Genomic DNA, 22664 nt, shown 5'->3' on the forward strand with positions numbered 1-22664 from the left:
ATTCCGAGTTAGATTATCATTTGTTTGTTATCACCAAAACTGATTGAAAAGCCCAGTTAGGTCAACAGGCTTGTGCCTTTGTGTCTCGTTTCTTCTGATTGTCAGGCATTGAAGCCTTTTTTCTTTTGAGAACATTTTTATAGCTGCTGAGTTGCTTTGTTCTTTATGGCAAGTTGGTATAGTGGTTGAGTTGCGAACTTTTAAGACCTATTGTCTTTGAAATTTAGTACAGTGGTTGTGCTGCTCTGTTCCTTATGGCAGGTTGGTACAGCAGCCAAGCTGTAGTCAGTTTAGGCCTCTTGTCTTCTGAACAGGTCATTACTGAGGCCAAGCTGCCATCTATTGGCCGGTTGGTACAATGGATGCGCCAATGTCTATTGTTGGTATTGTGGTTGAGTTGTGTTCTGTTTAGGCTTCTTGAGAAGGTTTTTACTGTGTCTGAGCCACTTTGTTTTCATAAGCAGGCCTTTGTGGAAGAAATGAGAAATTACAATTAAAGGGGGTGCAAGAAATCCTCAAAAAGTAAAAGACACTGCCAAAGAAAGAAAGGATAAAACAAAATACAGGGATAAAATAACTAACTGAACTTGATTAAGAAAACCCCTTTTAATCCCACTGGAATTCCCGTTGGCCTTTCTTCACCTTTCTAGCGCTATCAAATGAACTTCATTCCCTCCATGACTAGATAGCCATAACCCATCTTATCCAGTAGGTGTTAGGCTGCTATGTTCTTCCCATTAATTTCTTCCATAGGAGTAGGCAAAATCCTGCTGTTCTTTTCCCAAATCATCTTTGTCAAAAACAGGAACTCCCTTCAAACCTCTCCATTGGAGATGGTGGCACATACGATAGATCCCCAAGTAAGTTAGATGACTTAGACATACACCCATGCTGTACCCTAAATTCATTGAACAACAGAATGTCATCACATGCTAACTCACTAATGACATCATCCTCATCCTTCAATTCCCCATTGCTTTTTCCTCCTTATCCTTAATATCTTTTTCATTTGAATCCCTCTTTTGACCATTAAAATATCTCTGCTTTTGTTCCCCCACAACACCAAACTTAATTTGAACATCGCCCCCACAAACTGCCTGAGCCTTTGCATACCTTCCCCCATCAATAGTAGGCGAAGCATGCTTGCTAGCCAACCTCTCATTAGCCCACTTTTCTCACCAAGGAAGCAGAATCATCATCTGGACTGCTGGGTCTGTCTGAACCATTCTTGGCTTTTACTGAATCCTGCATACCAAGATCCAAAAATCCATTTGCTTGCAAAGAAGATGCAGCCAACTCCTCCAGTTGAAGCTCAACCCTTTTAGGAATATTAGAATTGCCCTCTATTTGCGAAGCTTGAGGAGCCACACTATTAAAGAGACTGCATCTTTCAGTTGTCAGTAGATTTTGATTCAGTGCCTAACTAATATTATGGGATATAATGGGCCATATGTACTCTGGGCATGAATATTTCCTGACTTCTTCCTTCAATTTAGTTGACAAAAAATATCTTTGAGTGGTTACCATTTCCCTGTACATTGATTTCTGAAGAGAAGGCACATTCTTATGTTGTCATTAGCATATTTTTTGTTTGGTGGTAGTGGCTAGCTCCCCACACATCTATATTTTCAGTAGTCCTAGATTTTTCAGCAGAAAATAGTAATATTTGAAAAATTATGTTGGCATGTCCATACCTATTCCTATTAGAGTGTCAATCATGTACACCCACTGGTCCATCATTTCGTCAAGCAAGCAATAGTCTAAGTGGTAGGAATAAATAATGTCCTCAACATGATTCCAACATTTTATAAAGTCTTATAAGTAGGCTGAATGCATTCCAATGAATGATAAAGTAATGACATTCACTAGAAGTATATGGACTTATACAAATTTAAGCACTTTCTGCATATGTGAAATTAATATGCATACTCAATTTAGTTGGATTGCAAGAAGGTTGAAAAATTAAACTCAGATTTAAGTATACATATAATAAAATTGTGTTATGTGCATTGGGCCTATGTGTGTAATTGTATGACAAAATATTCTAGGCAAACCTTTGTGTTTAAATAGCAATGCCTTTAGCTATTGCTTGTGTTTATCAATTCATAACTGTGTGCTAGGATCATGACATCAATTTATGGCATAATTTATATCAACTAATTCATATGGCAACTAATTCATTCTGTGGGGACCTTTTCTTGCAGGTCTTTTAGGCCACAAACTTGGAGCCTTTCCTATTACGTACCTCAGTCTCCCCTTAGGAGCCAAGTTCAAGGATAAGGTTGTTTAGAATCCATCAATGGCAGGTTTGGAAAGAAACTTGCTGGTTTGAAAAGAACTTTTTTGTCAAAAGGAAGTAGACTCACGCTCATTAAAAGTGCTATGTCCAACCTCCTAGCTTACTACTTGTCTCTTTTCCTTATCCCAAGTGCGGTAGCCAAGAGATTGGAAGGTATTCGAAGAAGATTCCTTTGGGGGAACATGAGTGAGGTTTTCAAATACCATCTTGTTAAATGGGAGGTGGTTAAACCACCTTTGCAAAAGGCCAGTATTGGCTTCAAATCCCTTCTCATCTTTAATAAGGCTCTTCTGGGAAATGACTTTGGGGATTCATAATAGAGAAAAATCACTTCTAGAGGGATGTCATTGTTATCAAGTATGGTCTCCATCATAATTGTTGGACCTCTAAAAAATTGAAGGAAGCTCATGGTATAGGTGTTTGGAGATACATCAAGAGAGGATAGGAGAAATTTTCTCACATTTTACTTTCATGTGAGGGATGGAGAGGATGTGTTCTTCAAGTATGATATATCTAGTGTGGCAAATCCTAGCTTAGCTCTTCTTTCCATTCCATCTTTACGCTAGCTTGCGACAAGGATGCCCTTATTAGCCAATACCTAGAGTTCACCCATCAGGGGTCGGTTCGAAATATTCTCATGAATAGGAATACTTTTTATTGGGAGCTTGATACTCTTAACATATTTTATAGAAATCTCTATAAGATCCAGTGTCGGGCCCCTTCTAATGAGCCTAATGGGTTTTGAGCAAGGATGGAAACTTCATGGTCAAATCATTCTATAAACACCTTAGCTCCCGACTGAGTGCAGCACCAACTTCCATGGAAACTAATTTGGAAAGTGGAAGCCCTGACAAAGGTTGTTTTTTTCACATGGGAAGCAACTCGTTGGAGGTTCCTTACCATGGACAATCTTTAGAAGAAAAAAGGGCTTGCCTCTTGCTAATATATGCTTTTTATTCTTGGAGCAGGCAGAAATGATTGATCATGTCCTTTTGCATTGCTTTTGGACTATGAAAATATGGGACATGGCCATTTCCATGGTTAGGCAGAAGTTGGTCACTATAGCTACGGTGGAGGGTAAACTATGGGCTTGGAAAGGGATTAGATCAAACAAGGAAGGAAGAATGTCTCTATCCTTCATTCCCTTGGAACAAAAGAGCTTTCGAAGGAATTGCTTCTCCCATCAAGCTGTTAAGGATCGTGGATTGCTACGATCTCTAGTTGGCATATTGGGTTGATTGGCAGGACTCCTTTGTAATCCTTGATTTCCTTGATACTTTTTTGTAAGGGATGTATTTATCTTGTTGTTTCCTTTGTACTTTGGGTGGCATCCCCATACCTCTATTCTATAATACTTATCTTTGTTGATAAAAAAATGAGTAGAGTCCTTGTATTATTTCTAAGTCATATACCAATCACTTAGTGAACCATTAACAATGTGTGCAATGAATGTGAGAGCCACCTTTCATTGTAGTAAGGCGGGCACTAAACCGTGAGGATGCGAACTTGGCAAAGCATTAGGCTAATCAAGTAGACCAATTTCCCTCCATTTTGAGGACACAACTACCTTTCCCATAAATTTAATCATAATCTTAAAAAATGAATTTCGATAGTTGTATGTACCTACTAGCAAGCTTGTTAGTACTTGTCAGAACATTAAGGGCCAGCATAGTTGCATTTTTTTTAAGTTCATATTCAAGATTAGCAAGATAGAGATATGTAGCCACAAAAAAAGAAAATCTGGGATACTCTCCATTATAAATTATAGATTACGTTTGGTGCCAATATAATGCTCCATTTCTTAATTATAAGACTATAACTAAATGTTTACAATCCATGCATTTAATACTGCATGGGTAATCAATAACTCTCCTTCTACTATCTAGGTAGCAATGTAAAAATCAAGATATCTAATGTAAACCGATGGGCAGTGGCAATGTGCAAAAGCCAAGGCATGCTATATTAACAATATGTGGAGGGGTGGTGGCACCTTGGAATGTAGGAGACTTCTTACTAGTGAAGCATAGGGACTTTGGCTCAGGTAGAAAGGGTGTGCTTCATGGAGCGGAGCAGTCTTTGCTACCTTATGGACCCTTTGGATTGATAGGAACTTGAGAATCTTTATGGGCCATGTGTCTTGTCCTAAATTATTATGGGATGTTTTTAGTTTTGTCATGGGTCCACTTTTTAGGGGTCTTTTGGGGTTTATTGCTGTTAGACCTTCAAAAAATTGGAGGAAACTCACTTCTTTCTGGTCCTAGCTTCTTTTGGTATCTTGAGGACATCTTGTCCTATTCCAAAAAGGGCATCCCCATGCCACAAGGGGTCCCTGCTTTGCGAGGATAGGGAGGAGGGTTGTCAGTGTATGCAGCCTTAACCCTGCTTCCATGCAGACAGACTGTTTCCTTGGACATTATTTTTTGGTTTTTAAAATAGTTTTCTCTTATTTGAAAAAAGTATATGTGGAGGGGATTGCCTACAAGATTGTCAGTCACTTTCTAACAAACATTTGGTGAGCTGTCGTAACTATATTCAGATTCACTCACTTTGTAGGGAGCCAATCCAATGGTTTCCATTTACCCCACACACTAACATAAAGGTCATGCCCTCTTGGATTTAAAATATAATGATTATGTGATTAATTAAAATCACCTCTACACTTAACGAACAAGAATGTTGCAATAGCTAGGACATGGTGGCATAAATGTATGGGCATGGGAAAGGAAATAAAAAATGAAAATTTGGTTAGACCCTAGACATTTTGTCAAATGCATGGTGGGAATATCACTTATTTGCGCTTAGGCAATAATATGTATCAATTTTGTATTCATAAATAAATATCTCTTTCACTTGCAACAAACATGTGGCAAGTTACCATGACTATGCTGAGCTACACCACATTGAGAGGCAAAGTTTCAGTTTCTTTTTACCCCTCTTTGATTCTTAGTTGAAGTTCCACAATTCTCCTATATCGGGTTCATATGGACTCAGTTAATAAAACATCATCTCCACAAAATTAAATATCTGTGCAAGGCAGATAGTGGATGGTGAAAATTATTCATACCTTGGATGCCTTTTGATGAAAACTTGGTGGGCTGATGTAAATTACCAGAACTAAAGATTCATATTCCCCATTTGTTATGAAGCGTGACTTTTGTAAGCATCTTAAAACCTTGGGCTTGATCTTGAAGTTGTTGATAAGTTGCTTACAAGAAAAGGCTTTTTGCCATCAGAAAGGCCTTGAATATTGACTGCATGAATGTGTGTGCATGCTGCTCTAGGAGATGGATCACTTGAAAAATTTGCTATTTATTTACAAAGATTATTTAGAACTAAATTAGTTCAACAATAAAGTTGTCGCCGTGTGACTTGGAGGTCATGGGGTCGAGGCTTGGAAACAGCCTCGTGCAAAAGTGCAAGGTAAGGCTGTGTACTATAGATCCATTGTGGTCCGCTCCTTCCTTGAACTCCACATACGTAGGAGCTTTGTGCACTAGGCTGCCCTTCTTTTAAAAAAAGATTAATTTAGCGATATAATCTTAAAAGTGTACTCATAAACTTGAAGTAGGCGACAACACAATAAGAGATGGGCACAAGCTATTCAAAGTTCCTTTGAGGAAGGGAAAGGCCAAGAGGGAAGAAGAAAAGAGAGTGAGATGAATGGAGGTTTGGTTTGAAACCACTGAGCTTTCTTGTTCCATGCAAGTTTCTAGAACTTGTTGCCGTGTTGAGACTTTGTATTTTTTGCTGTAATGAATATAGAATCCTGACAGGTCTAATTGAGGTATGCCCATAATTGATTTTAAGCTGGCATAATTGTGATAGTTTGTTAAGGGATTTGATTGGTCTTTACCTAACACAACTTGAGATCTCTTGTAGGGTGGCTTGGCCTCTGATTTGTCCTTATTTGCCTTAAAATTCTTGGATATGTGCATCAGGGCATTAAAAATAACCAAGCTGCTCATCTCTGCCCATAGACACTAAAATGTGTGATTAGTGAAATTAGAGGGAAGAGAACAAGGCAAAGTCTCTATCTTCATGAGGTAGGGAATCAGACATAACTAGGGCAAGCCTATACTTGCCAAGAAGTTCCTAATTTGTTTTATGAAGCCAAGATGGTCCACCAAAGACCTCAATTAACTCCTCAAGAGATTAGGTAAGGTAAGTTGTTCCTTTGTTGAGCTATGCAACCTAGGACATCAAAAAAATATAGGATCAAGTAACAAATGTCAACCATGAAACTAGAAGAAGAGATGACCATGGCGTTTGAGAAGCTCCTTCCATCTCGAGTCAAAGCTTCAACCAACCTGGTCTAAAGCATTAAAGAATTGTCTATTCCACTTGGGATTGCAAGGGCCCATCTTGAAAACCTTACAAAACGCCAATCCCTTTTGGGGGCCAAAATACCTCCGATCTCTACCGTAGGTGCCAAAGAAGAATGAGAAGAAGCCCAAAAAAGAGCAAAAAGGAACATAACCTCTGATACGATGAACAGAATAGAACTATATCGACTCTTGAATACAGACCTCCAGCTTGTCTTGATCAGCAGCAGCCTCCCTCAGCAGCAGCTACATGGACCTCTTCCTTTCTGTTGTTGCCAGCACTTTCCCGAGCCGAGCCGGGATTTTTTATTAGAAAGGGATCTACTAGTCATCGCCTTGAGTCTGCCGTTCCTAGCTATTTCCTAATACTGATCCTATTGCCTTGACTCCTACTGCCCTACCACCAAGACCGGTGCTACTGCTTGAGTATGAGTAGTCTGGTCGGGAAGTAATGTAGTAATATACCACTAGCCTACCTGAACGTGGTGAACTTTAAGTTGAAAGAGAAGTGAGCCAAGAATACTAGGCAAAACTAGGATTTTGGGATGGCTGGAGTACATCAATTAATTAATTTTAGAGTCATATTTCATAACTTGACACTCACATCATCATCAAATTCAACATAATCATTAAAGTATCATCAACAATGAAAAAAAATCCAATGACTATGAATGACCAAGCAAGTCTCAATAAAGCATGCGGAAAACATTACTCTAAGAACCAGTAATTTGCACGAAATATAATAAAAGCACAAAATATGTTAGTGTTGGGCCCGTTCTTCAAAAGTTAAATTAATTAATTTACTTTCTAACAAGTGTCCGAAGCCTGGGTCAAGAAAGAGGGTTGCGTTAGGTAGTTGACAGCTAGCATAATACTTGTTAGATCTCTATGATATGAATCTTTATTGGTCGTAGAATACCCTTAAAATTAAAAGGAAAGTTTTACAAGATGATTGTAAAAGGCTATGCTATGTGGATCAATGCTAGGAAAATAAGAAACAACATATCCAAAGAGTAAAAGTTGTTGAAATGAGAATGTTAAGGTGGATGGGTGGTATAATGTTAAAATATAAATTAAGTGATAAACATATTTGCGGTAAGTTGGGCATATCACCTATAGACGATATGATAAGGAAGGGGCGACTCAGATGGTTGGACATTGCAACATAGGCCAAGTAGTGCACCAGTGCGAAGGAGTGAGCTAGTTACTTGTAGGGGCAATAGAAAGAGTACGGGTAGATAAAATAACTTAGACTGAGATAGCGAGTAAGGGTTTAATAACCCTCAAATTATCGGAGGAAATGGCCTACGATTGTGTAAATTGGTGGACAATGATTCATCTGACTGGTTCCACCTAGTGGTATTAAGGCTTGTTTTGTTTTGGTTTACTTTATAATAAGTGTTAGGCACATGTCTTTTTTGTGTCAGATATGTGTTGGGTACTTGTTTGTGTCCAAAACTTGTCAAATACTGACACTTGAGAACTCTTAGGTGTTGATGCTTCCTAGGGGAAGGCAAAGATTTGACTTCAAAAAATCATTGTTTAAGGATATCTTAGAGATATAACAATGGAAATTGAGGAGGTTTTGGGTTGTTAGATAACACATTTCCCGATGTGCCCCCTCCATCATCATGGAAATTGGATGATTTCGAGGAACTTCCAACAGGGGTGTGGCCAACATGGCGTAAGAAGGTTCCAATTGAACCAAAAAGGAACACCTCTTGCCCTATTAAAAGAAGATGAACATGGGAAAAACCAATCCCAAACTAAAATAGGGACTTAATGTCCAAAGTGAAAAAAGGGATAACAAAAAATACTTAAAAAAAAACAAACAAATCATGGAAAAGCAGCCACACTTCATGCACCAAAGAAAAGATGGGAAAAGGCGAAGGCAGAGAAGGACAAATAGAAAACGAGAAGCAGCCTGGTAGCAATCCAACAGCGAAATAGCACAAAACAAATTAAGTGATGAAAGAGAGGAAAAATAGGCTTTATATATAGAAACATTTGACGACGTAATTCAAGATGGGGTGGATGGCTTGGATTTGGCTATACACAAAGGCCTATGAAGGCTCAACATGTACCCTCTTCCCTATCCTCGGGCAGGGGTGGCTGCAGAAGTGGAAACAATTATTGCATGGGAAATGAAAAGGACGCATGTGTTACCCTTGGATATGAGGAGATACTTGAAAAGACATTTCTCAACTTTCTAGCCACAAACTAGTAGGGTTTCTGGGACAAAGGCAGGGTAGGTGGGAAAAACATGCAACTTTTCAGTGCTCATCTTTGAAAATGCTATGGCCTATTGTGGAACCAAATGACAGAGCTGACTTGTTATGAATAAGACTTATCCACCAAGCTGAGGAAATCCTTGAAGCCAATAGACTAACCACCTTAGATATCTAAAGTCAAGCTGATCAAGAATGCATGAACGGCAATCATCTGGGAAAATGTGCAGCAGCTAACACCAAGCTGAGAAACTAAGCTAGCCAAGGTAATTTGCCTGAGAAAGTTTCTGGGTTACTCCTTTCACTGAGGTGCCTGACACCTTAAGCCTTGGGAGCAGGGAAAATTTTTTTGGGGATAAAATCAAGATTGGGCCCACTAATCCTTAAGATCCTCTACAGAATACATCCAGACGCTCAAACCCATTTCCCCACCAAATCTGGCTAGGTCACCTCCAAAGTCAGCCCAGGTTGTCATTGGGGTATGTCAGGGCTGAAATTATCATGCCCCAACTCCAGCTCAACCCCCTTGGTTCTATGATAGATAAACATGACAACCATGAGAATCTCATGGCTCACCGAGGGATAAGCTCTATTCTCCAACCAATGTTGCTTTATCATGGTGTGTTAAGGTAGGCACAAAGAGTCCTAATTCCCCAGGATCTCTCCAAGCATTATAAATGGAGGCCATGAGGTGCAGAGTAAAGTATGCATACCTGTTCCTTACAACTCTAATTCATTTTCATCCTTCTATCGTTTGTCAATTTGAGCATTGGAGACATCCCCCAGAGGCAACTATGGGCCTGACGATGTGCTTTTTTACTTACCAGAATCAATCTCCAGTGGAATGGTTTGAAATTGATGACAACTAATTAAAACCTTTTATTTGGCTGGTTGGTTGGTATGTTTGCTTGCTTTCTTTTTTTCTTTTTTAGTTAAATAACCTCAAGTCCCAAAATATCCCCATATCTAGTCAACAACAGCTTAAATCTATGAGGTTTAACCAGACAATGTGAACTTTATTCTTCTTGCTTTTCTTGGTCTTGTTCTTCTGGCTTGCCTGAAAATATCTGGTTATTGTTTGTTGTTATTTATTTTAATTTTTTCTCAATGATGTGGTATATGTTTTTTTTCTTTTTTAAATTATTTTTAATTGTAAAACTCATGATCCGTATACTTAGAATAGTTTGTAGGCCAGTTGATTTTAGTCTGGTATACTTATAATGATGAATTTTTCTGCTCATGGCATCTAGGTTCAGGTGGATATGGTTATTTGTTAGAGCCACTTTGGTGGGTCGGCATGGTCACCAGTAAGTTGGTATTGCTCAATTTTGATTTCTGACCTGATTTATTATGTTTGTCAATGGATTTAAATTAGATATTTGCTTTCCTTTTCATGTTTTGGCAGTGGTGGTTGGAGAAATTGCCAATTTTATAGCGTACATTTATGCACCCGCTGTACTGGTGACACCACTTGGAGCTTTGAGTATAATTGTGAGGTGAATCTGGATTTAACTTTAAAAAAAAAAAAATTATATAACGTCTGTATTCTAAATTATCTAGGGTGATTGTAATGAATAATGGTTTGGCTGTCTTAATTTGATTGGCAGTGCTGTTTTGGCACATTTCTTATTGAAAGAAAAGTTGCGGAAAATGGGAATACTCGGGTGTGTTTTGTGTATTGTGGGCTCTACATTGATTGTGCTTCATGCACCTAGTGAACGTAGTTTGAGTTCAGTGGAAGAAATTTGGGAACTAGCAATTCAACCAGGTGAACTGATGAGCTTTGACTGTTGTTCTTATTGTTATTCATTCTTCTTCCTACTGATGCTTTTTGACATGTTTTCCAGCTTTTCTTTTGTACACAGCATCAGCAATAGCTGTAGTCCTGGTGCTGGTGTTGTATTGTGAACCACGCTATGGGCAGACAAATATAATGGTTTATATTGGCATTTGTTCCATAATTGGATCTTTGACGGTTAGTTTATTTTTTTAATTATTTTTTTAGTTCTTCTGTTGAATGCTGATTCAGAACCCAAGGCATAGCAGAGTTGCATTGTCCCCTAAATCTGTGATTTATTCACTGTTAATATGTTGAGATGAATTAATATTGCAAAAACAAACAAATGGCATAGAACTTTTTGTCGTGATGTATAAAAAAAAAAAAAAAAAATGTATGCGTATGCTTTCTCTCTTCCTTGTGCATTTTTCCAGCTTCAATAAGAATATTCTATGATTAGATCAACCACTTGTGGTAAGGTTTGATACATCCCTTTTTTTTTTTTTGGTTTAATCTTGTGTTATTTTTGCAGGTTATGAGCATTAAAGCCATAGGCATTGCCATAAAACTTACACTAGAGGGTTCAAGCCAGGTCGCCCACTTCCAGACATGGGTTTTTCTAATGGTTGCAATTACCTGCATTATTACTCAACTGAATTATTTAAACAAGGTCAGTGTCTTCTTTCTTTATATATATATAAATGAACGCTACTATATTTTAGTAAGTAAAAGTAGTGAAAATCAAATTCATGTAATGTCATCCTCCCATGATACTGATAAAAAAAAAAAAAAATTCTTTTGTATTTGGGTGGCACCCCCTTGATGTCTATTTTTAACATAATTAATCTTTGCTGATTAAAAAAAAGAGCTACTGCAAAAAAAAAATTGCCATTGGGAGTATGAGGGATGAGTCTTGCATACGCACAAATTTTTGAATGGTAACCTATCCTTCTTGGTCCACAACTATTTAGACAATGGTTGGGTGATGTGTTCTTCCACCATCCTTAGGTGTCGTGTGGTTCATGGCATAAAGAATATTCCTTTGGAATCGCATTCCTAGGAATCACTTTCTTGGGAATAGTATGCCAGCCTTATGGGAATAATTTTGTTTGGTTCGTGTTGTAAGATTCTCAAGAATGTACGCAGGATTCCCATGTTAATATTTGGTTCATGGGAATCCTAGAAGGTATTTCAAGAAGATGACCAATTATACTCTTGACTTGTGTGTAACTAATACATGAAAATAATTATATTTTTCTACCCAAAAACTTTCTAAAAATATGTGTTTAATTAAATCTGTACCCTAAAATGTTCATTAGTTATAAATTTAAAACATTTAAAAATTAATAATTGGTTAATCAAAATAATTGAGTGCAATATGATTTTGAAATATTAACAATTACATGAAATTTTTATAAGACAAAAATAGTATTACTTTTATTTAATATATTACAAATGTCAATTAAAATGTTAATTAACTTAAATATTTACAATTTTAATAGACATTTTAAAAATAGTTTATATATAAATATAATATCACTTTTATTTAATAAAATACAAATGTCAATTAAAATGTTAATTAACATAAATATTTACACTTTTAATAGACATTTTAAAAATAATGTACATATATTTAATTAACATTTTATATATTTTTTAATAAAAAAAATTAATGTTTTATACTAATTTAAAATTTATTTTATTAATAATTTATTATTTTAAATATTATAATAAAGTATGATTATATTATAGGGGCATTATTGTCCAAAATCCAAAATAGTGTGGGCAATTTGGTCTAAAAACTAGGATTCACATGAAACTTGCCCATGGGGGTGGGTGGGAATAGGATGCTCATGTTTCATGGGAAGCATTTCATTCCTAGGAATGTGAATATGCCCGCCAGATCAATATCCCATGCTCAAACAAATGTGGGAGTGAGATGCCATGGGCATCACATTCTTGGGAATTTGGAAAGATGCCACAGAAAAAACACCTTCTCAAAGGTATCCTTTGTTTTGCTGTTTTGTTGTTCCTTTCTGTTTAGAAGGTGTGAAAATGTACATTAGTTTCAATGAGGTTGCCTATCCTTCACCATATTTATATGATCTAGCATTATGACAAATAATGCAACATTCTAATTCTGAAACAAGGAATCCTCCCCAATTACCCATTTTAGAGGGTTTAGAGGAACTTTCTTAGGTAGGAATGGTTAAGAGGAGAAATCTTCTTGTGAGTTAGGAGATAATTGGTAGATCTGAAAAGGAGGGGGGTGTAGAAATTTGGACTCTAGAGACATTGCTTTGGTGGATCAGTTTTTGAGAGATCTTTCTTGGGTCATGATTTGCCAATTTCTTTGTTTTTGATTATTGATGGTGCTTGTGTTTCATAGGACTTATGATAAGGAAGTTGAGAAACTGTCTTTGCTTTTTAGTTTGCTGTACTTCTTTCATTGTTCCTATAGAGGGGATGTTAGTTTTGAAGTTCGGATGTCTCTGGTGGTTTCTCCATTGGATTTTTTTATTTTTATTGTCGTTCTTCTCATTCTTTCCTCTTCTTTATCGCTTGTGGAAAACAAAGATTCCTTGTAATATTAAGGCTTTTTTGTGGAGGGCCATCCTTGAAGGAGTTCAACACCAACAATCTGTTGCAGATGAGACTCTGTTTCTTTTTTTTGGCTAGACATTTATTTATTTAAATAGTATTGGGTGTGTGACGGGTGTCCTAGTTTTCTGAGGCTTTTCTGCTAGTTGCTTTATAGGTTTTGGAAGGCATATGGATGCATAGAGATTATGGTGGTGTACTGATGTGTAGTGTTTGCTATTTTTTATGGTGGTTTGGCTAGAGAGAAACATGGTCTTAAATTTCATGAAATTGTGGAAATTTCCGATTTCTGTCACGCTCAAAATCGAAATGGCAGTCAATTTCCATCTTGCATAATTTCTGTCGAAATCTCATTGAATCATCCAAAATTTATCGAAATCTCGAAATTTTAGCGAAACTTGTTGAAATTTTAACTATTTGATGAAATTCGGTTAGAATTCAAATGAGAAATTTAGGAGTGAAGTGAAATTTCTATCTTAATTTATTTTATCGAAACAAGAAATTATTACAAGTGCTTTTGAAATTATATAAAAAAATAAACTTACAGTAACATTTTATTTGACCATTCATGTCTAAATTATCATTATTTGTGTAATAAATAATATTTAAATGATTTATGAATTTCATTTGTATTAACTGAATATGTTTAATGTACATTATCTTACAAATGTGTTTGATACACACTATTTTGCAACTTTTCACCTCATATAAAACATATATGTATTTATTTTGTAATATATTAGTTCTAAAACTTAAATTATTATGTTTGTTAACCATTTCTAAAGTTTCACAAAAAATTCCATGTTTTACTACTAATTTCCGTTATTTTTTCAAATCGAAATCAAAATCGACATTGAAATTGAAATTTCTGTACTTTTGGAGCTTCGAAATTTGAGTCGAAATTGAAATTTAAGACCTTGGAGAGAAAGACTCAGATTTTTCCTGATTGTACTTTGCCTATTGGTTATTTGTGACATGATTCCTTTTTGCTTCACTGGGAGCTTTTAAAATTATTTTGGCAGCATTGGCTAGTGTTTGCTTGTGTGATATTCTGCATGATTGGAAAGCTTTGTTAGCCTGATTCAAACAAGTAGCACAAGAGATTCTCTGAACTTTTACTGTTTGCTTATAGTGCAGTTTCTTTGCTATTGGATGATAAACCAGAGAAATAATCCAGATGTGTATTTCGTGGAAAAACATAACCTTGAATGAGAGTTATGCTGAAAATCAGCCTGAAATTCTTCATTTATTGGCAGAAAAGGGAATCTAAAAGACGGTTCTTGGCCAAGTAGGCCCATTTGTATTTTCCCACATCTTCTTTTCTGTGATTGGGTGGCTTATGGAATAGTCATTTTTCAATGTCAATAGACATTCTCCAATACCTATTTTACTTGTGATTGAGATTTTAAAAAATAGTATCATCTCTTGTCAGTGGTTGAAATGTCAGTTTTGTCTTTTTTTTAGATGTCTTTGTATATAGCTGAAAATAATTTACATATTGAATTCCTTTTTATGGAACTTTCTTCCAATCGGAAAATAAGCAATTTAAAAAGTTTTTAATAGTTGGTACTGTGCATTCTTGTAGTAAAATTTTGATTATGTTGTTATTTAGCTATTCACTTATTTGCAATGACCATGTGGTAACAATGGGGACAGTAGTGGCTAGCAAGCTGGATATGATGGTGGTATTGATGGCCTTGTTGTGATGGTTCTCATATTTAAGGTAATGGGGACATTGCTGCGGTGTTTATTTTGTTGGTGAAGTAGATTCTGTGTAATGGTGGGAACCTCAGGATTGGAATGTTCTGGTGGTGAGTGGTGTGGCATTGTTGGCATGGTAGTTGTTTTTTACCAATTATGATGTGGTGTGGTGGCAGACCCTGCAACATGGTAAAAGAAGGAATTCTAAAGCAGTGAAGGATACCTTTTTCCTAGTTGGGAAATGAAAAGTAAGAGTTGTGGGGTGGGATAATTTTGCTCTGGTATTTAGTGTTGGACAAAAGAACTAGTTGGTTGGGAGCGGCAGTAGCAGCTTGAGATCTTCAAACTAATTGACATATCTGATGTTGTAAAGATTGCTGGGGGAAAATGTCAAAAATTATCACAAAAAAAAATTGGGCAAGCTAGAAAGAATTATTGTTTGGGGATCTAGTTGGCTTTTAGGGTTTGACACTCACCTATCTAGCTTTCCCCAAAAAAAAAAGTATTTATATACGTATAAAAAATATTTTTTTAAAAAAAGCATATTATGCAGGACTTGACTTTTCAGGTTTAACTTGGTCAATATGTTTCAAGATTGGAATCCAATGTTCTTCATAGAAGCAGTAGGCGCTGCGTCCGTTTGGACTCTCCACTATTCAGAATGCACCAATTTCGGCTTTTTATTCTTTTGACAGGGGTTCTCTTTCTTAGAATTTTCATTTCTTTAGTAGTTTCAACAAAAGAGAGGTTGGTGAATTAATTCTTTTACTGGGTGTGCTGAATTGGGGGGATACAAGGGAGATTGGGGATGCTTCAGGGTCTTTCTCTTCAAAGTCTTTCTTTCCATTCTCATAAAATCCACAAATGCTAGTCCTTTTGTCTTACACAAAGCTGTTTGGAAAGCAAAGATTCCTTTTAAATTCTGGGTCTTTATTTGGACTTTAATTCTTAACAAGATCAACACAAATGATGTGCTACAAATAAGGAGGCCTCACAGAGCCCTCGTTCCTGATATTTGTGTGCTGTGCAATGAGTCTAATGATAGTGTTCATGCATTGTTAAGTAGCAAGATGCATTTGGAACAATTTGTTTTCATACTCTGGTGAGATTGGGGTGGCTCCAGCTACAATTCAGGATTTTTTGAAGGTGAAGTTTTGGGGTTTTGAGAAGGAGAGAGAGAGGATATTTTGGGACACTGCTGTTTTCTACAATCTTATGATCGCTTTGACTGGAAAGAAATGCTAGAGTTTTTAAAGATCAAAAGACTTCTCCAATATTGCTTTGGGAGAATGTTATCTTTCTTGCTTCTTTTTTGGGCTCATTATTTTGGGGGTTTTTGGGTGGTCTTTTGCTGTCTGATATCCAAAGTGATTGGAAGGCAGCTTTGATATAATTTGTTAGTTTTTCTTTTTCTTTTTCTTTGTTTTTCTTGGGGATTTCTTATCGTCATTTCATTGTAGTTATTTATTCTTTTTATTAGACTTGATTTATCATCTGAAAAAAAAAAGAAGTTATGCTCGTCTTTCTTTAATCATGTGTATTTTTTATCTTTCAAGAGAAAAAGGAGACTTTTTGCATCGACTTCAATGGAATCATTGGTTCCGCCAAATGAATAGTATGATAAAACTATTAGAAAGGGCTGACTTACATGGATGTGGTGACCATTTTTTGGTGTGTAGGCCCCTCCTGTTGAATTTAATGGCCATTTCACATATTTTGCACTGGTAACTAAAATGTTTAGTTGTGCAAAAACGTGTTTGGATAATTACATTTGAGTTTATTTTTCTGAAATGAAAATAGCTCATGTGTTTGATAATCCATTAATATCTTTTTGAAGTTCTTTCATTTTCTGAGCAGCTGATGTCACACATCTGGCAGAGGTGGGTGGTAGTGTTTGACAGAAAGCATCTAGTGGCCGGGGAGGTTGGTAGTTGGTGACAAAGAGGAAAGAGGAGGTAGGCGGAAGTGGAACATGACTAGAGAAGGAGGGGAAAGAGTTGGGAATTTAACGTTGTATCCTGATTTATAGCTGACATCTTTTTATAAAACCCTAAAAACGGGAGTCCGGGATACAATCCCAAGAAAGGTTTTGCAACAATGACTAATCAAACAGGTTTTTTTGTATTTCCTGCATTCCTTGTTTTTGGAATTCAGGAAACGGTATCTAAAAACTTAACAACACACCCATTAAGGTCCAGAATTTGAAATGTATTGACGGGCTATCATCTACCAGGGTTGATGCACATTAGCTGATCTCATCTTAAAAAGATGTTGGCTGACATTCTTGTCAGGGCCCTACAACATTTAAAAATGTAGGACTAAAATAGCATTGTGTTATTTACTTATTTTTATGTTTTAATTTTGGAGAAAATGAAAGATGTGTCCTGAACTTTTATAGAAACTGAAGGTGGCGCTTCTCAAGTCAATGACATGTAGAATAGGGAATTAAGAATCCTTGATTTCTTAAAACTATTTTCATCATCTTGTTCTTGAAAAAAATTCTAATGTTGCCCATGTGAATTTCTGTGGGATTATTAGTTGCAACTTCCTGGGCATAAATATTAAAGGACAAATTACAACATTTGTCCCTAAAGTTTCACTGAATTGCACATCTCTTCCTAAAGTTTTAATTGTAACAATTTGATCCTTCAGATTTCAATTTCAGCTTTGATGAGATTGCTAGCCTGAATGTGGAGCTTTAGGGATTTGAACTTTTACAAGTAAAACTTCGGGAAATGAAGTGCAAGTCAGCAAAACTTTAGGGACTTGTGATTTACCCAATTTTAAACTAGGTCATATTTTTTTAAAATTTTAATAGCAAGGTCTTATAATTCTTATTTAAAAAGGATTTGCAGTTATTACACCAATGCACTTGGTGAGTATATGGGTTGACAGAGTGTTGGGCCAATATTGAAAAATATGGAAGTGGCACAATTGGACATAAATCTTTTCAATTATGGGAAATATTGTAAAGTTTTGCAAGCTTTATCTGGACCAAAGTTGTTCACTGGCTTGGTACAAAATTTTTTTTTTATGTTTCTCTTTGTTATTTGTTGGTCATGTTGTCAAGCTTAATAACCAATTTGCCTTTTCTGTAGGCTCTGGACACATTTGACACTGCAGTTGTTTCTCCAATCTATTTTGCTATGTTCACATCTTTCACAATTTTGGCTAGTGCCATAATGTTCAAGGTACCTCATATGCATGTATTGTATGACTTTTGCCTTCTCCTTTTTCAAATTTTAATGTACCTTTTTCTGTTATTTAAGGATTGGTCTGGTCAAAGTGCAAGCAATATTGTTTCAGTTCTCTGTGGATTCATAACCGTGCTTTCTGGCACTATGGTTTTGCATAGTACAAGAGAACTAGATCCGCCCCCTATTGCAGGTATGCAAGTGTAGCATATAAATGGACTTGACTCTGCACAGAGGTAGACTAGGGTATGATTGGTTTTGACTCTGCTTGCCAAGCTGATGATGATAATGATAATGATGATTTTATCAAACACAATAACACACTAACATGGTAACCCCTTAATAGCAATGACAAGGTAGCCCCATTGCAGAACTTTTAATCAACGTGATGACAATGGTAATGATTATATTAAACAAAGGATGGATGCTCAACATAAACAAGATGCTGCAGACCCCCAAAAAAATATTGGTACATAAGGATGAAGATGTCTTGAACTTCATAGTGGTTAACTTTAACCATATGTTTGGATGCATAGATTTCAGACCTTAGATTTGGGTTTGGATTTGGACAAATTTAAATACAATTTTATATTGCATCTTGTCAAAATTCAATACAATTCCAAAGTTAAAGTGTCTCTCCAAACTTGGGGTAAGTTCCTCCATCTGATTTTTGAGTATGTGATTTGTGTTGTAGATTTAGTTAGACGGTTATCCCCATTAAAAATTTTTTTACTGAAGCTTACCCCTTGCATAGGTGTCAATAAACAGAAGGGTCATGATCTCCAACCACTTTCTCATTTTTCATGCAAAATCACTCAATTTTAACTAGTTTGATGCTATCTGAAAATGTGCAGATAAGTATGCATCACATTCTCCTCAAATATCTTGGTTTATCCCTGTCAATGGTGAAATATGGAAGCGGAAAGATGATGAAGAGTTGCGCCCTGATATTTTTGCGATCCTTCGACATGACCATTTCAAATGAGAGATGTCTAGGTATTTCTATCTTGCAGTCCACCGAAGGTTCCGCAGAGTAGAATTCAGATAAACAGATTTTTTAGCAGTCTTGAGGGTGAAATTGTCATTGACATTCTCCCTTTTCGGGATCTACTTCGGTAAAATTTTGCAGTGTGGTGTCGATAATTCTTTGTGCAGGCCGCCCTGTCATGGTAATTTCCTTTCTGGGTTGTCTTTCTAAATAGTTTTCCCCACCTCTTTCTGCTCTGTAGAGTTGCATAGAAATGAAGTGTTTGTATTTGTATGATTAATTTGTTTTTGTTATCCATTCTGTTACTTTTTAATATACGTCCATCTGTTTTCTTCGAACAAGTTAAGGCCATAGGAGTGCTGATTGTAAGAACAAGTGAGCCCTTTTCCTTTCAATGAAATGAAAATTTTGTTCTATTTTTAAACTTTGAAGAATTTCAGGCTCAGTCTTTTCTTTTTAATGGACTCCGTAGTTTTGAGGTATGTTTTGAGTTGCCCATTGGGTAATACTTCATTCTTAAATTGAAATGGTCGATCATATAAATTCATTGCACCAAACATTCTTGTTAGAAAATTAAGAGGCTGTTTAGTTGTGTAAAATATTTTCAAAGAAATAAAAATTTCATCTTTTGATTTTCTAGATTCATATCAATGAGTCAGAAAGTAAAAGTTGTATTAGGCAATTTTTTTTTTAAAATTTTTTTAGTTTTAGATTTAAAATAATTACAAAAAAGATAATTTATTTTTAGTTTTTTTAAAAATATATAAGTGGTATTTAGGATCGTGAATTTTTGGACTTAAATTTGAGTTGCATGCATTTAGAAGATTTTTATGTTTGTTTATATAAAGCAAAAGATTTTAAAATTTTTAAAACTTTTTTATATGAATTTAGAAATTAAAAAATAAAGTGGTATTTTTATAATTATTTGAAAATTTAGAAATGAAAAATAATTTTTTTTTCACAGGCAAATAGTAACAAAACTTTTTATGTTCATTTGCTTCATATAAAATGTTGTAAAGTTGAAAAATTACAATCTTCTTGAAGTCTTCATAAGGATTGAAATTTTCAAATGATAATGTATCTTTTTTGGAATTTATTCATGGAAAAAATGAAAAATAAAAATTATTTTTCACAAGCAAATGGGCCTGTGGATTTGTTTAATTATGGAAAATAACTTTCATTTTATTTATAATTTTTTAAAAAAATTATAAAAAATTGCACTTTTTTTTTTTTTTTTTAGTTTTAAAAGATTCCCTATTAAAAAGGCAAAAAAAAAAAAAAAAGTTTATTTTAGCAGTGTAAAATAATTTTTTTTATTTTTTAATTTTAAAATGATTACAAAAATTACTTTGCTTTCATTTATTTATTTATTTGTTTATTCATGTACTGTTTTAATAATTTAAGGCATTATTGTATCATGAATTATTGCGAGTTGGATAATATTGTGAATAGTTTTTTTTTTTTTAATTAAAATTTAAAATTTGTGTAAGAATATTTTTGGGATGTTAAATTAAATGACGAAGTTGCAGATACAATTCAGTTATAAATTAATTGTAAAACATTTATGAGTTATTTATAAATAGATATAGGTTACCTATGAAATATTCAATAATTATTTATATTGTGTTAGTCTGTTCAATAAATATTGTTGTATTTCAGAAAACAAAAATTTGGACTATAAAGTGGAAAAATCTTCATTTATTTGACTAAATTTTAATTAAAATTGTCATGTAAATCAATACATGATCAAACAAAGGTAAAATAACAATAACACATAATAAATCAAGTCTTAAGTGCTACTAAATTGTGTCAGATATGAATTTATTTTTACTAATTAATTTTATTGAGAACTATTGATGCAAATAAAGTTGAAAATTAGGATTTTGGAATGATCGAGACTCTTTTAGAAGAAGGGAGATGTAATTAATTAAAATTTTAATCACGTCAGACATAATTAATGCATGTCATAAATTGGTTTTTGTTGGAAAAAAAATATGCTTATTTTAATGGGTTAGCATAATATACATAGCACTTGAATAATCAATGCTTATTTTAGACAAAGAAATATCATCATTAATAAATTTTCTTTAAGTAGTTGAACAAAAGGAGATTTTTTTCATGGCTCTAGTTTTGTAAATTCATATTAGGGTAATAACATTGATTATTAACATTAGAAAATATAATAAATAAGAGTGAGGTAATCAGTCAACTAAAAATTTGGAAGTACATTGTACCTACTTATTTATAGAAATATACTGGCGATGCCATTGAAGATGGAAAAAATTACTACACAAAATACTTATCTTGATATTGTAACCTTATGAAAATTTGAAATAATATGTAGTGCATACTAATGATACTAGAGATGTTGTAATAATTTTTTTTATTGAATTAAATTATTGTCGCAATGTCTTAGAGGGCTGACCCACGAAATAAGTGGGATCGAAATTTTGAAATGCCTAGACTGAGTGGCAAACTCGATTTTATATGATATGAAACCTAGTGCGATATATTGGATCGAGAAATGGGTTACTTAAAAAAACAACGAAATCACCACTAACTTATTTATTTTAGGTGAAGTTAGAACGCTTATTTAACATACCACTAGTTTCAATGGTCTGCGTCACTAGGTTTGGATTCTGGAATACAGTTATGCAAAGGGAAGGTATTAACACTCCTTCACACCCTTCTAGCGAATGGTACGTGATTCAAATTGACTGATCAAGATCTCAATTCTTTTGCTTATTCAATTATCTGACCTTTAAATATTGGTTAGTCTTACATAAGACATATACTATCCTAACCTCAAGATTCCCAAAAGTGAGTTAAGAACACAACTCTCGGTCATCCTTTTGAGATTTATTTATTTAATACTTTCCTTTATTTTTAATGTGCTCATTACCCGACCTTTAGCTGCTAGGACGACTTGCACAAGACCAAGACCCCCTACCTTCAAACCTCAAAGGCATGCGAAGACATAATCCTTGAAATTCGAAGAAATTTTTTAAGGTTTTCAATCAATGGCATATCAGATAGGTAAGTAAAACAAGACAAATAAACATATTGACAACATGCAATTATCACAACTCATGCAAAAAACGTCTGCAAGGTGTATACCATAATTCAAAGATTCTAAAAGAACTACTAATAAAAGAATTTGAAGTGATTCTGTTAGAATCTCAGCCTCTCAAGAGATAATTTAGGATCAAAGAATCACAATTTTCTTAATTTTTCCCATATAACACATGCACACAATTATGCAGGAACACGGACACATAGAAAAAGAGATAAAACACATGCTCATACAGCAAATGGGACACATAAAAAAATCATATAAGAGGAACCACTGGAAAATAATCAAAACTGATCCAAAAATGGTTCCAAAATTTTTTCAGGATTTTCTTGCAATTTTTCAAAATTTTAAAGGAATTTTTTTTTTCATTTTTCTTTATTTTCAGGATTTTCAATTTTTTTTAAAATTTTTTTGGCCCTACAAGTGAAAAATGGATCACAAGATTTTTATTTATTTTTCCTATTTTTTCTAATTTTTCTCT

General features: G+C 34.8%; 1 protein-coding gene across 5 annotated transcripts in view; it reads left to right on the forward strand.

Moving 5' to 3' along the window:
* LOC131161520 (probable magnesium transporter NIPA6) overlaps positions 1-19534 on the forward strand; it is a 33216-nt gene extending 13682 nt beyond the window's left edge. For 2 of the 5 annotated variants that reach the window (XM_058117341.1, XM_058117338.1), the window contains 8 exons: positions 10100-10156; positions 10255-10345; positions 10457-10617; positions 10697-10824; positions 11159-11296; positions 18027-18119; positions 18198-18315; positions 18977-19534. In XM_058117341.1, the coding sequence (XP_057973324.1) occupies positions 10100-10156; positions 10255-10345; positions 10457-10617; positions 10697-10824; positions 11159-11296; positions 18027-18119; positions 18198-18315; positions 18977-19107 (917 nt within the window). In that variant the 3' untranslated portion in view covers positions 19108-19534. The remainder of the gene's footprint in view (positions 1-10099; positions 10157-10254; positions 10346-10456; positions 10618-10696; positions 10825-11158; positions 11297-18026; positions 18120-18197; positions 18316-18976) is intronic. The other 3 variants (XM_058117342.1, XM_058117339.1, XM_058117340.1) reach the window with 2 other exon arrangements.
* The last annotated feature ends 3130 nt before the right edge of the window (positions 19535-22664 follow it).

The sequence above is a fragment of the Malania oleifera genome, chromosome 8, assembly GCF_029873635.1.
Source record: "Malania oleifera isolate guangnan ecotype guangnan chromosome 8, ASM2987363v1, whole genome shotgun sequence".
Classification (NCBI taxonomy): Eukaryota; Viridiplantae; Streptophyta; class Magnoliopsida; order Santalales; family Ximeniaceae; genus Malania; species Malania oleifera.